This window comes from Meriones unguiculatus, chromosome 7 (genome assembly GCF_030254825.1).
Source record: "Meriones unguiculatus strain TT.TT164.6M chromosome 7, Bangor_MerUng_6.1, whole genome shotgun sequence".
NCBI classification, from domain to species: domain Eukaryota; kingdom Metazoa; phylum Chordata; class Mammalia; order Rodentia; family Muridae; genus Meriones; species Meriones unguiculatus.
In genome coordinates this window covers 27203356-27219235 of record NC_083355.1, presented here as the reverse complement: position 1 = coordinate 27219235, position 15880 = coordinate 27203356, and the positions used below count along the sequence as shown (strand labels likewise).

The 15880-nt window shown below is 44.6% G+C and overlaps 1 protein-coding gene across 1 annotated transcript in view; it reads left to right on the top strand.

Annotated features, from left to right (window-relative positions):
- The window catches only part of Ca10 (carbonic anhydrase 10), a 505400-nt gene extending 493018 nt beyond the window's left edge, over window positions 1–12382 (top strand). Inside the window, exons 7-9 of the mRNA XM_060386982.1 lie at window positions 7969–8123; window positions 10091–10265; window positions 11788–12382. Of these exons, the coding sequence (XP_060242965.1) occupies window positions 7969–8123; window positions 10091–10265; window positions 11788–11810 (353 nt within the window). The 3' untranslated portion in view covers window positions 11811–12382. The remainder of the gene's footprint in view (window positions 1–7968; window positions 8124–10090; window positions 10266–11787) is intronic.
- Window positions 12383–15880: the final 3498 nt, after the last annotated feature.

The following is a 15880-nucleotide window of genomic DNA, read 5'->3' as shown; positions in this document are numbered from 1 at the left end:
TTCGAGCTGAATTTAGAAAGTCTTCTAAAGAAAATCCATTTTATTAAAGTCAAATCCAGCTTCAGCAGAGTGAGGGTCAAGACTGGAAGCACATGACATTAAAAAAATGGATTTTCAGAAAGGATTTTCTTGAGGATATATTGGTAATTTGGCTGGAAGTATTTTAATTTTTAATGCACTCTATTCAGATGATGTTTATAAACCTCTGTTTTCCTTGTTAATTAGTAGACATAACACCTCAATTACGTATCATTTTAATACCACTTGATTTCATTGAACCAGCACTTTTTGTTTTCTTTACAGTACTTTCAAGAGGCAAAACTAACAATTAATGGATGGCAATGAACCTTCTAGAATGGATAGCAAGGAGCAGTTGTCAGAGCATTGCTACAAACGCTTTCTTCTCAAACCCTTAGGCAGTGTGTTATTCTGGCGATTTTATCTTCCTTCAATTGCCTAATCACATATTTTATGTCTCAGATGTCAACTGTCCCCACAGGCCTGAGAGCCTGTGCACTTGGTCCTCACCTGCTAGGACTGTTTTGGAAGGCAGTGGAATTTTTAGGAATGAGGCCCCACTAGAGAAATTGGATCATTAGGGGTCATAGCCCTACCCTTCTGAAATCCTGACCTATCTGTGTTCCTTGACTGTTGAAGCAATGACGCCAGCCACATCACACTGCTGCCGACACAGCTGTGAGACACTCCCACCGTCATGCCATTTCCTGCCATGATGGACTGTAATTCTTCAAATTGTGAGCCAAAAGAAATTCTTTCTCCCTTACGTTGTGTCTCCCAGGTTTGCCGTCACAACAAGGGAAAGCAACTAATTCAACACTCAAGTCGTGGATAGAAAGTACAAAGGAGATCTTAGAGAACGCAGGGGACAGCCAAGTCCAAATATGAAGACATCAGCTTACTGTGTCATCATACCTCCTCAAAGGAAATAAAGACACACTACTGGAAGCATTTGGCGGAGAGCTTATGAACATGGCACTCAGCACACAGAACAAGCCCCTTAAAAGGTGTTTTAATTAGCCTATTTGTAATTTCAAGTTAGCCACACCTGCTCCCGAATTTCCTAGTAAAAAAAAAAAAATATATGGATGTGTAGGCAAGCACAGACCAGCCTGTAACTGCCTCCTACTTTGCAGCTCTCGGGGAAAGTTCTCCTCACAGTTCCCCAGGGGCCACGGTGTTACGTGTGTTGAAGGATCACCGAAGAGCTTAAGCATATTGCTCTGGGTGCCTCTCTCTGTGCTCAACTGAACACGCGTGCTCATTTCCGAGGAAGAGATTTGGGAGTGTTTTCACAGAATGCCAAGTGCTGTACAGCACTTCTGTTGCTGTCTCACTAGGTACTCATGGCAGTGAGAAACAGATGAGGTGCAGCTTACCTCTGACAACACCGCTCTCAGAGGCCCTTTTCTTCATTTGTGAGCTGTGTAAAACCAAAAAATGACACCACTATATTTTATCGCAATTGCTTTTCTGTTGTTTGTTTCAGTTGAATTTGCCTCAGATTACGAGGGAGGATGTTATTCCAGATACTAAAATTGCCTGGTAGTTCTGTATTGATCAAAGCCGGTATTGATCTTTGGGAGTATCAGGCTGTTTTCTCGGTGGTGTTGTCTGCTTTGAATAGGGAAGCAGGAAGCAGGAGATGTTGAATATCAGCAAAGGTCTGTGTGAGTCAGCCCCATGCCCTTGGCTAAGGCACCAAGTGGAAGCTCAGACTAAGGAAGGATTCCTTATTGTGTTGACTGAGACATTTCATTACAAAATCAGAAGTCAACCGGGGGCTTCTTGATTGGAACTCTGGGAACTTAGTATAAGATAAATTCTAGATTCAACATGGTGTGCCACAAAACCAAAGGCCCAACCATGAACTTCCACAGTCACTCAGAACAGAAGAATTCAGTACATATTGATTATCCAAGAACAATCTTCCTTTTCTTGCAAATCTGCAGCTGACACATTAACAGTGAAGTGCTTTCACGCCAAAACCCAATAAGGATAAATGTGGCTATATAAGCTTGTTGGTGTTGAGAGATGTTTCAGGATCTGTGGAATGCTTTCACCTGAGCATAGTCTTAGAAATTATCCGCAAGTGTCCATTGCCCCCGGTAAAAATAGGCTATGTGAGTTATCCATGAAGAAATAGTAAGTTACTGACAAACACATAACTAGAGTTTACACTTGAATTATGACTCCCAACTTGGAGTCTGCGGCTTTGCCTTCTGTAAAATATTTTCTCATGAGAGAAATTATGGAAAACCTCTCTGAGTGCTGAAGCTGAAATTGTCTGACTCGGCCATGGTTTTTTTTCTTGGGTTGTACTACCTCTATCCTATTGTATTAGCTGTTTTTCTATTGCTGTGTTAAGACACCATGACCAAAGCGACTCATAGAAGAAGAAGGAGTTTACTTGAGACTTGCTGTTTCAGAGGGTAAGAGTCCATGACCGACATGGTAGGGAACACGGCAGCAGGCAGGCATGGTACTGGAGTAGACCTCCCCTCTTGAGACATAACCATGAGGCAGAGAAAGCTAACTGGAAATGGAGTGGGCTTTTGAAACCTCAAAGTCTGCCCCCACCGGCACACCTCCTCCAACAAGGCCATACCTCCTAATCACAAACTGGGGACCAAGTATTCAAATATTTGCACCTGTGGGCCCCGCTCTCATTAGAACCACCACACTTAACAAATTCACCGCGCAGTCGAGAGAAGAGGCGTACACAGAGGCACGGCCCATCATTCTGAAATTCCAGCGCCTAAAAAGAAAGAGCGCTGCTTTCATGTCAGTCTCTGAGGCAGAATGGCACCCGTCATAAGTACATGCATGTGTGGTGTAGAAACGGGATGTCGCCATGTAAAGCTAGAAACAAGGCCAACAGTCTCACCCTGATGTCTTGAGTGTGGTGTCTAAGAGACAGTAGTTGCAGTACATTAAAGTTAGCACTGGAGATTGGAGGAATGCCTTCCCATTACCTGTCCAATGTTGACTATCCCTTGCTTGGTCCCTGCTCAGCACCATCACCAGATGGCGCTCCTGAGTAGAAACCATTATGTTTCGTCGTTTGGTCTTGGGTTTACGGAACAGTCTTTGAGATGGCGGACCTCAAACTGGGGTCCGCAATAAAAGAAGCAAAGCTGTCCCTTTGAGGCTCACAGTTCAGTGGGAAGAGTCACATAGCTAAATGATTCTGGCAGGCGAATTCAGCTGGGGATGTTAGAGCTCTGGGGATGGCAGGGAGTTTTCCAGGGAAGCTGGGCAAGAGCACTGTGGGTTAGAAAGGTGACACCAAAGCTACCCAGCATGGCTAAGTACTTACCTGGCCTGAGCCTTGTGATAAACAATGCTTATAAAGCATGGTCCTATTTTTCCCTTTGCTAGCCTATGAGCCAAGTACTCCAGCCATCTTTCATCTGTACGCTGTAGAGATGGGAACAGCCGCGCTTATCTCCTATGGGCCCAAGGTCATGCAAATACAAGCAACAAAGTCATTATTCAAACTCAGGCCCCAAGCCCTGATGGTTTCAAGCTGGATGGTTTCAATTTCTGTAGGGGGAAACTAAGAATAAACATACAGACTAAAAAGGTTGGTAGGAAGGGCACAGTGGCAGTTGATGATCCCAGGAGGGTGGCCACTGAGTATGGCCACTTTGTCTGACAGAGGTGTGACCAAAAAGGACTTTCCCACCAGGACCCCAGCAGACTGCAGATGGAATATCCACACTCTGGTATTCTGGGAACATGTTGGTGCTGCAGGAGAAGGATAAGCTCATAAGGATAAGCATCACATCTCTTGCTAATAGTCTATACCCTACCCCAACCCTTTCCTCAAATATGGCTGCTACATAGAGGCTGGTCTAGTTTCAGGAAAACGTAAATGCTCTTTATCTTGGCTCTGGTTGTGCCTGGAATATCGCTCATCTCTGCTGCACCCATCCTTCCCTCCTCCCCACCGCCCCAAATAAAATAAAATACAATAACGGCAGCGCGCTAGAGTACCCAATATGCTCCTCGTACAAGCTTGGTTAAACACATCACGTTGACCTTTAATAAAAATGTGCCGAATGCTTCCTTCTCTCATTCAATATGTTAATCTTCAGGCCAAACCGCCGTCAGAGCAAGCCTCATTAAGTACAAATCTGATCATGCCATCTCTGGCTTGAAACCCTTCAGTGGTTCCAAACTGCCTCCAGGCTGAAGTGCAAACTCCCAACAGCACAGACAAGGGCCTCCTTGATGTGGCCTGTGTTGACCCTGCTAGCCTCATTTCCCACAGAATCCCTCCACCTACATCCTACCCACACTCAAGACGTCCCTGAGTACCTAGCCCTCTAAACTCCCTCAGCTGTCTCCAGTGCCTCTGTCTGCAGAATCCATGACACGTCACCTCCTGCCAGCCACAGGCTGATTACTTCCTGTCATTCAAATGCAGTTCAGGGCAGCTCCTCCATTCATCGCTTCCTGAGTCCACCCAACTCCAGATAAAGCTGACAGCCTCTCTCTGTCTCAGCCCGCACATCCCTGTTTGTGATTCTTCCCTACATCCACCTAATTATGCCCAGCTTGGTTGCTCTGAGCTTGGTGCTGGCACATTTTCAGCAGATCATAGAAACTTCGCAGACAGGATGAGACGGACACCCAGCTTAAGCTTATTATGAGAGTAACTGGTGAAACTCAGGAGGACCAGCATGGGAGTGTGTGCGGTGGACTTCGTGGCTCTGTGATTAACAACACTTGCTATCTGGGGCCACAGAACAGACTCAGCCCAGGCAGATTCTAGTGGCTACTTCCTTCTTTGGCTTGCCCTGGGCGTTAGTGTTCCCATGGAAGAAAGTACTTGTTTCTATGTAAATGGAAAGTTTTCAAAAGTTACCAAGCATGATGATATACACCTGAAATCCCAACCAACACTTGAGAGGCGAATGACTAGTGGTTCAAAACCAGCCCTGATCATGCCATCTCTGGCTTGAAACCCTTCAGTGGTTCCAAACTGCCTCCAAGCTGAAGTGCAAACTCCCAACAGCACAGACAAGGGCCTCCTTGATGTGGCCTGTGTTGACCCTGCTAGCCTTATTTCCCACAGAATCCCAGCCCTGGCTCTATGACATCACATTTCAAAAAACAAACAAAAAAAAAAAAAAAAAAAAAGACTAGAGAGCAGTTAGGAGTACTTGCTACTCCTTTACAGGAAGCCATATACGTTCCCAGAAATCATATCTGGTGGCTCCCAGAAGTGTATAATTCTAAGTCCAGGGAATCTAACACCCTCTTCTGGCCTACGTGGGCATCTGCACACACATCTACATACACAGAGACATAAGTTAAACTATTTTTTAAGACTGGAGGGAGAAAGGGAAGGAAGGATGAAAGGAAAAGGGGAAAAGATGAAGAGAGGGAGGGAGAAATCCTTCATCTTCGGTTCAGTCAAGTTATTCTCCAAGCGTGGGTTGGCTGATCTCTCTCCATGCATTGTTGGAGTCCTGGAGGGGGGAAGGGAGGGAATCACAGTAGAAGGGGAAGCTTTTGGATGGATCAGGTAAATGGTAGATGTGTTTGCATTATTTCAAGCTACTAACTCAATTGGTCTGCTCACATTGGACAGTCAGGGAGCACGACAACTCAAAACCCTTGGCAAAGATGGCTCTTTCTCATCAGAGAGAGTTTGAGCAACTCCTGGAGGAAGAAACGGAGGAGTGCCTTTGCCTGTAAAGACAGATTGACAGCATGAATGCCTATAGCAGTAGACAGTGCAGTCATCACCCTGGCTCTGCCATCTACCTATGTGTATTGTCGTGTGCTGCCTGGGTCTTCAACTGGAATGAGGCAGGCACTGTATCTCCCCTGTCCGTTCCTGTATCTTAAGAACCTAACCTTGGGCTCAGCTCAAATAGGTACTTGGTGACTATCTGGTGAATCAATGAATGGCCTTGGCTTGCAGGTCAGGAACAATGGGTTTCTGCTTCTCCTCTGCAAGCATCAGCTTCCTCTATGGATGTGGACTTTGTCTCTTTGGTTTTCATTCTTCCCATCAGTGTGGATGTGTTACTCTATGACTGACCCGTCTGTCCAAGTGTGAGGTTCCAGCTAGGTGGGAACATCTTTTCTTATACAGTACTGCACTTGAGTGATGACATCAGCCGCTATAGAGCTAGTTCTTTCACAGAGGGGGTTAGGCACATCCAGAGGGGCTATGGGAATGAGCCAGTTTCATGCCTCAGCCAGCCAGGCTTTGGTGCCCACCTGTGAGCCTGGTGTGGGCTCACAGCACACTGGGACATTTACCACCTCTGGAGACAGATCTGAAATTGCTGGGAAGCCACTATAAGACAGAATCAGGGACTGAGAAAGAAAAGAAGCTTGGACAGATGGTCAGAGAACACTGAGAGACAGAAGCAAATAGAAAGTAAAGGAACCTGAGAAGCCACAGAATCTGAGAAGGGGAAGACAGAAATATAAGAAGATGAAGTGCCACATTTTAGGAGCTAAGAGAAGCAGGTAATAGTAATCAATAAAGAAAGAGAAATTATTATAGGGAGAAAGGAAGGTCAGAATATGTCAGTAATTATAGGCCCTGATACATTATCATTTTCTAAAACTTTAACCAAAAAATTATTAGAAAATATACCAAAATGGTAATAGTAATTGTTTTAAAAGATTAGAATTATATCTTTTTCTCTTTTAACCCCCTGGTCTTAATATGCATGCAAGTTTTATTTTTAAATTAAAAAAAAAAAAAACTATTTACTAACAAAAGATGTGATACATATAAAAGACCAGACCATCTGGATAGGCCTAATGAGAGGGGAGCCACAAACCAGAAGGCCAGTTGTTGAACTTGAGCTTTGAACTTTGGGTTAGAATTTCATCAGGTTAAACTTCTTTTCTAAACATATTTTCATAAGGTGCTTTCAATAAAGCAGTGTTTATAAATCAAGAATGGCACCTGGACAACATTGCAACAGCCCCTAAAGCCTTTATTTGCTCATCTTGTTGTGACTGTAATGCCGATGTGCTGTTTGGTTTGGGCTCATAGCTTCAGAAATGTAGGCTATCATGGTGGAGAAGGAATGGCAGAGAGAGCAACTCCATTCATGATGGCAGGACCTTGAGGTGGTGGCTTGTCCGCCTACCAGCGGACAGGACACAGACAGAGCAGGCTGGAACTAGGGGCTGGTTTCACTTCAAAGGCCCACCCTTTGCGACCTGCTTCACCAAGCCAGGCCCCAACCACAACCACAACAGCCTCCACCGCCTTCAAAACAGCATGCAGACCATGCATTCAGACATGAGCCTGTGAGCTCTGTCAGTGTAATGACGATCAGGGTTGTCTTCCAAAGTGTAAGCCTGTGGGGTACGTTCCTGGTTCAAATCGTAACACTGTGTGGCCAGATGTTAGGGAACCCATGGCGCTGCAGTCCTGTGGTAGGCTGTGTTATTTCAGCTCACCAGCATTCAAAGTCTCATCTTTCTTCCTTAAATCTCTGCTATAAGCATTAGTTATGTGACTTCTCTGACCAGCAAAATGTGAGTAGAAGTGAGTAGCACGCACTGCTTCTGGGATGGAACGATTTTAACGTCACCATCTTTTCCTTCAGTCATGGTGACCTCCAAACATCAATGCAGACAGTCAGTGGCCACTCTGAGGGTCAGAGACACAGTGTGAGCAACTGGTGACCTGGAGGGGACTCTTCGGCAACCCGGACTGTTGACGAACAATACATAAATTTCTGTCATTTAGGAAATTAGAAAAAGAAAAAAAAAAACAAAAAACAAAAAAACAGAATAAAACGTTAGCTACATGAGGAGAGTAGCAATGGAACTGTTACTGAAGACATTAGAAGATACAGTCTTCTGAAAACATACACACATATTAACATTACATATAATGAAGATGTATCGGCAATACTTTATCAAGACACTAAGTTTCGCTCTTGCTTCCTTTCTTTCCAGACGATGCATATTTACTCCAGGGACTCAATATAGAGGAACTGTATCCAGAGACCTCTAGCTTCATCACTTACGATGGGTCGATGACTATCCCGCCCTGCTATGAGACAGCAAGTTGGATAATAATGAATAAGCCTGTGTACATAACGAGGATGCAGGTGAGCTTACCATCTGTTCTTTGGCTGATGGGAAGAAAGTGTGAGGACCTGCTGGGTAGGTTCAGAGTCTGTTGTGTTGCTTCACGAGGATCTATGCAGCCATAAAAGCACAAATCGGGTGGCACAAACAACAGAAACATGTTTGCCTCACGGTTCTGGGGGACAGAACCCCAGAGGGAGGAATAAGAAGGGTTGGTTCCTTCTGAGGAATGTGAGAATCTGCTCTGCACCTGTTTCCTGGATACCGTGTTTTGCCAGGCATTTTTGGTGTTCCTTGGCATGAGATGTGCTACCTCCAGTCTCTGCCATCATTGTTACTTGGTGTTCTCTATGTGACTGCCTCTCTGTCTACCCTCTTAAAAAAAAAAAAAGACCCCAGTCATACCAGATAAAGACATAATGTCAATTACTTTATATAGACTTAGCTGATTGCATCAGAAGTAGCCCTACTTCCAAGTGAGGTCACATCCTAAGTACTACAGATTACCAGTGCCTTCGATTTACAGACACAATTAAACCCACAACACTTATGTTTACAGAGTTAGCATATGAAATGGGCTAATCTGAACTACTTATGGAAACACTCCACCTGCCCGAGGGAAATAAGAGTTGGTTCCAAAATCACACTCTATAAATAGTGTTCAGTGCACAGATGGAGACGCAAATGGATGCAATGGCTCACTCTTGTAATGAAGCTGAGACAGGAGGATCACCACAGGTTCTAGGCCAGCCCAAGCTACAGACTGGGTGCCTGTCTCAAAAACATAACAATTTTTAAGCTAGGTTTTTCAAACCTATAAAAGCTAAAGTGAACCTCAGTGGTAGAGTGCTTTCCTGACATAGACAAGACCATAGGTTCATTCTCTAGCACTGGAGACAGGGGAGGAAGAGGAGAAGGAGGAGAAGGCTATGTTGATTTCATTATGAAGGGACTTCTAAACTCTTTTAAAAATAATGTATGTGTTTGTCAGTCTCCAAGCAGAGGTAACATGGTACACAGTATTTCACAAACATGTTTTGAATGTTGGAGTTGTTTAAGACTATCACTTCAGAGAGTCTACTCTTCAGAACTGCACAGGAATCAGCCTGCTGGCCACCCTCCTCTCCTTCCCTGTGATGAGGGTAGATTTGCATGTGTCTGTCCCAGCTCCAGCAACGGACTGCCAATGTCTAGAAAGCCTCAGAGGGAAGATGAGCTAGTGAAGCAGAACTCTACCTCCTTGGCAAGATCAGTGCTCATAGGCTGACAACATGCACTTTCTAGGCCCTGATCCTGTTGGAACTTCTTGGATGACAAACAACAATGACTCCCTCCAGATCACTCAAGCTCAGAAGAGGGACATATTCAAGAGATACTGGAATATCTCAGAGGTTCAAGATCAGAAACTGATACTCCAGTGTCTCACCAGGGTCAGAATGCCAAAGACAATTCTCTCCACTCGCCTCCTCCCCCCCCTTTCTCCTTTTCTCCTTCTCTTCCCCTTCTTCATCTTCCCCTCTTTTTTCTCTCCATCTCCCCTCCTTCTCCTCTTTTTTCCTTTTCCTCCTCCTAATTCCAGCACATTTTGCTTTCCTTTTTTTTTTTTTTTTTTTTTTTTTTTTTTGATTCACAGCTTTGTAGTAAAACAACCTAGAGATTCACAAGCAAAAACTTACACTGGTCCAACTTAGTTTAGTGGACAAACCAGTACAGTCTGCACAGTAATCATGCAGAGTCAAGGTATCAGAAACTGCTGCCTGGAAACTCATCTTATGAGAGGATGAGATGGCCTTTTCAGACTCCACAAGCTAGCAAGCTACTCGATGTCTGAAGGCATCAGTGGCCCTTCAGCTCAGCTCAGCAAGGAAAGGGGGCGCTGACCTTGTCCAGACAGCCAATACTGCCTGGCCAGGCCACAAGCTACTTGGCCTTTCTTCTCCAGCACATTCCCAGAGTGGCTGGATCTCACAGCTCTTTTTCTCCTCAGATGCATTCCCTACGCCTCCTCAGCCAGAATCAGCCATCGCAGATCTTTCTGAGCATGAGTGACAACTTCAGGCCTGTACAGCCACTCAACAACCGCTGTATCCGCACCAACATCAACTTCAGTTTACAGGGGAAGGACTGTCCTAACAACAGGGCCCAAAAGCTACAGTACAGAGGTGAGTACGGCAGCCTCGGGAACAGCACCCAGGCCAGAGATCCAGCTTTTAGCCTATGCCTAGCCCCGTTGTAGGAACTCTGACAGTAAGGTCACTGCCACACCTGTTTGCAAGGTGCTTCTCTATTAGCAAATTCTGTGTGCCATACATAGACAATGGAGATGAACGTTAAAAGGCTTGATCTACGTGATGTGTGTTGATGTGTATGCTTAATGTCACATATATCAAACCTTTGCATCTCCCGTTTCAGGCAATCCAGGCTTTTCTATTAGAATTTTACCAGAGAGCTCAGAAGCCTGACCTCCCTAAGGCCACATTAGAACAGAGTAGTGCGAAGCATTCGAGCTTTTAACTACGTGTTCCTTTAAGAGGGATGGGATGCTCTGGACATTGTGCCACTTAGGTCCAATGAATAAGCAGTTATATCCTTGTCTAGTGTCATGTCCCTATAAACAGTTATTCCTACTAAAGAGGGCATTTAAGATGACATCTGTCTCCTGCAGCTGGCTAGTTTACACCCAGGCTTCTGTCTTTTCTTCTACACATTAACTGGACACCAATCAGCTACTATGATGAATTCTCTGTAGGTACAGGGAGGTGCAAACATGGTGGAGTTTAAGAGATGTCAAGACACTCAAGCACCTACCTTTAAAGCAAGCCATGCAAACCCCACCTGGCCTCTTCCCACCATTTCTGGTCTCTTCCTGTCATTCTTAGAAGTCATGGTAGCCTGTGAGGGAGAAACAAGGGCTTGAATGGGGATTCCTTTGTAACAATGACATGGTCAGCAAATACAAGGTCTGTGACCATTTTTCAGACAGACCACTGCTGCCCTTAAACCCCACATACACTGGTCCTCTTTCCTCTGGGTTACTCTCATCCTTTTGTCTCTCTTAGACTCAGCCACTACTAGACAAATAGTTCTATCATTGACCCTTCTCACTATTCCTCACTGGTTTATTGGGTACCTACTATGTGTTGGGCACTTAAGTAGTGGTGGTGGTACAGTGGTAATAAAGACAGATATGACCCTAACCACAGAGAAGTTGTGGCCTAAACTAGGGTTTGGCACTGTTGTTATAAAGAAGCAGCAATCAAATATTCTAGACATTAAGAGTCAGATATTCTATGTCCAACTCTAACGAAGTAGTGTGAAGTCAGTCATAGCCAACATGCAAATGACGTAGCATGGAATCAGCTACAGTCAATATGCAAATAAAGGCGGAAAGTGCTAGTTTGCGGCCCCAACTAGAACTTTCTAATGACAAAAATAGCCTCTAGCTGTCTCAGCTGTTGAACATTTGAAGTGTGACTAGATTTGACAACACAAGTACTGACTTCCCAGTAGGTAGTTGAAGCTCTTGGCTAGCATCCTGGAAAGCAAAAGTCTAGAGAAAGCCATGGCACAGGGAGTAGGTACTTTAGAGTGAGTCCGCTGCCCTCTATGCATATTAATCCAGTTGTGCCTTGTTTTGTGTTGTGTGTATGTGTGTGTTCGGTTTTGTTTCTTTTCTCTTTCCAGTAAACGAATGGCTCCTCAAGTAGGGAACTAAGCCAAGAAGAAGCCCACCTCAGTGAAATTCTACAACTGTGAATCGACGTAACCCAGAATGCCCCTGCCCCTTTCTTCCCTCTTCTTCCTCCCCTAAGCCTTTTACTCTTTGGATTGGCCCCTTCTTCATGAAAATTGTTTGCAAAAATGTTTCAGAGGAGTGCATCTCTATACACACACACACACACACACACACACACACACACACACACACACCTCCATGATGGGAAGTCAAGTTTCAGAAACAAAGGTTCATTCATCAAAGGTCTTAGAAGAAAACAACCAGTTAACCTGATTACAATTTTGATACTGTTTTCCTGGACTAATAACTCTACCCAATGAGACTTCTCAGCCTTTGTACATACAAAATTCTTCCAAAAGAGAGAGGGGAGAAAAACACCACTCCAAAAGCATCAAGTGAACTCAGCATCTCATCAACCCCTGGCAGTGCCCCAGGATACTGACAGGCGAACCAGGACAAAGCTGACCAAGGACACTTATTTCTAGATTACGGTTCTTCTGTTTACTCAATGATTAAAAAAAAAAACCTTCAAAAAAAAAAAAAGGACAGACATCAAAGAGCTCTATGTTGTATATATATAATCGCCGCAGACTATAAGAATGGAATTATTTCCCTCTTTGTCACATAACTGTACTAGGATTTGCCCGAGATCAGAATCGATCCATTTGCTGTTTCTTGTTTTCCGAAGGTCATACATTGTGTTTGGTTATTGTTAACAGCCCAATAAATGTGTTTAATGCGTTGATTTCATTCTTCTGGCTTTGGTCTGTTCTCCTTCCTGCCAGGCTAAGCCCTAGCCCCGTGCAGCTACCTTCTTGGATCTCCCGTGTTCCTTCATCTCCATGTTTCGTTCATTTGCAGCCAGTTTTACTGAGTTTGTGGCAAGCAGGAATGCATTTGCTAAGCAGGTATATCTTTAATTCCACTCCATGGCTTGACCATTCATCCCAGGTGAGCTGCGCCTGACACAGCGGGCGACAGATCCCTCGCGTTTCAAAACTACCATTCCACACCCCCCTCCCCCAACCCCTGTGATGCTCCTGAAGGAATGCACTTTGCCTTGTAAATTCCTGGGAAATTGGGGTATCTTTTCTCTCCAGGTGCAGCCAGATCTCACAAAGTACAAACGAATGCCTTTCTTTTCTTGTTTATAATGGTCACTCACTGTGTTTGGTTACTGTCAAAAAAAAAAAATCAATAAATGTGTTCAACAAGTTACCCAGTGCCCACGTCTGAGTTTATTGAGAAGGAAGATGCTTTCGGCTGAAGTTCCCTGAGTCCTGCTGGGTCCACCGAGCGATTGTATCCAGCAGGCAGGGCAACTGGAGCTGCCAGAACAGGCTGTCTGGCCAGTCCCAGAACCAGGTAATTAATACCCCGTTGAGAAAACATATAGGCTTAGCTGCTGGAAAGGACAACTTGGATGTTCGGCTGGTTGCCAAATTAAAAATAACTTTCATCTCTCCTTCCCATCACAATCTCCAACGAGAGAGGAAGCATGGACAGAGTGGGTTTGCACAAGCAGCCCTGACAGGGGAAGTGTATCAGAAACCCCACCTAGGGGCAAGGTAGGTTGGTGGTGAAAAATTCAAACAATTGGGTCTCTCGTAATTAAAATACGGCACTAAGCTGGATTTTTCTTTCTACTTTTTGCATTCATGGTAATCGTTGGTATCTAGGCCTACTTCTAAGCAATTGCATTTTTACAGGGAAATATATAGACATATATACAAATAATGTAGGGTGAGCAGGGAGCAGACTTGCATTGTTTGGCTGGCTGCTTTCGATGTAGTCACAATCTCCTGTGATGATAGCCAGTGATACAGAGTGACGCTGAAAAATATGCATGCAAATTGACTTCATTATGCTACCCACCTACCTACTGTATGACCCTATGTAGGCGAGTTTATTTTTCCGATCTGTACACTGGAGATATTAATAACAATTCTGTGAGTTCTGTTGATGCAAAATAATAATAATAATAATAACAATAATAACACTATAGCTATTACGATAAGGAGAAAGAAAGATCATTTATTCTAGAGCCAAATTTGAGTGACCATGGCTTGGGAAACAGATATGAATAACCACAGGGAATCGGTTTCATGGAGTTTTATTACAGCAGAACAAAGAAAGGCAAAAATCAAAGCAAATGTAAAAATGCATTGGTGGCTGTATCAGAACGATGGTTACAGCAAGAAGGGGAAATCTGTCCTGTAGGACTCAGACGCCATCTGATGACATTCTTAACTGTGGAGTTTGTGGATGCTACTGATTTTCTAAGCTAATACATTCAAGAAGGGGTTTTACCTATTTGTCACAAGACGTTAGTTCTGATACAAAGGTGGGCAAAGAATGAGTTTTTAGGGGGCTAACGCTAGCCCAAGATAAGATAACTGGGCTCTGGACCTGCAGCATTCCAAGCTGTCCACGTCTCTGTGGTTGCAGTAAGTCTATCAGTCTTTGCAGACACAGCTTCCAAAAACTGCTTATGACAGCACCATGCATGCACCTCACAGCCCTGGAAGTGATACCCAGGGAGCATTTGTGTGGTTTACTCACCAGAAGTTTATCAAAATCAGGCCATGCCTCCCTTCACAGGAAGGGGTTAGTTAATGTTGCTCACTTGAGGACGCCAGACTAACATCAAGAGAAACAGGTGCTCTGCAGACTGGACAGAGAGGAGTCAAGGAGGAGAACGAGGAGCCAGGACTGCGGGGACCTGGGCTCCCAGGCCCTTTTCTGTTACCAGTGTCCTCTGTGACTCCGAACAGGTCAGCTCATCTACCCAGAGCTAAGGCTAGGATAAAACAACCTCCCACGGCCTTCACACAAGGACATTCACCAACCCAGCTCTCTCTCTGTCTATCTGTCTCTGTCTGTCTCTGTCTCTCTGTCTCTCTCTTTCTTTCTGTCTCTCTGTCTCTGACTCTGTCTTTGTCTCCATCTCTCTCTCTCTCTTTCTATCCTTTAGTCAAAGGCAAGGGAAAATTAAAGAAAACCCAAGTGATCAAATGCCCCTGATGTCCCTGGGCCTTGGGAGAATTTCACCTCAATTGACTGAATTTGAAATGAGACAAACTGGTCTTCCATCTTCCAGACCAATCCAAGAAAGGTCCTCTCCACATTCAGTGGGGTTCCTAAGATATAAATAAAGGCAGGAGAGCAGACCTTCAAACCACATGGGAACAATGAAGATTAGCTAGACAGTGATGCAGTTCATTTAGCAAGGTGCTTACCTTAACATGCACAAAGCACTGGTTTCAATCTCTAGCACCCTATAAACTGGACAATGTGGCTCATTCCTCTGACACTACCAACTAGGGAGGTGAAAGTAGGGGAATCAGAAGATGATGAGTTTGAGGCCAGCTTGGGTTACATGTGACCATGTTTGAAAAACAAAGAAGTTGGCTTCTTTGCAGATTTAGTTTGGTTTGACACAAGTAGCCAGGCTGACCTCGAACTCACAATTTTCCTGCCTCGGCCATCCCAGGAATTGGATTACAGGCCTGAGCTACCACACTGGTCTTCAAAATCAAAAGTGTTGGGTGAAATATCAAAAATCCCCTAGAACTTGGTCTGGTAGGGACATCAAGAAACAAAAATCCGTGACCATATTTTGCCATGTAGGGAGCTGAGGATGGGGTGGGCACAGGGTGCTGTGTTCTGTGGAATTTACCCAACACCAGGCTCTAACTGACAGAATTCTGAATCCGTGTATGTCTCTTTCTTCTGGAAGGGATCTGAAACCCTCAGGGTGTGCTCACTCCCATTCTCCTTCTATCAGACAGGAGAAAAGGGTAAATGTACACACAGGAGCAGGCAGAGAAAGTTGAATGATACAAAGAGAAAAGTGAAAATTTGCAGTAGTCTCTGGGGAACACACTTTGTGTTTCTAAGGCCATTAAGGCCTTATTCCATCTCTCTAGGTAGCAGTTTGGTTTCCATGGCGACAGCAGGACAACCCCAACTGGATGTACTAAATGTTCCTGTGTGATGGTGACCTGGAATCCAAGCAGGAAAGCTAGGCACAGGCTGGAG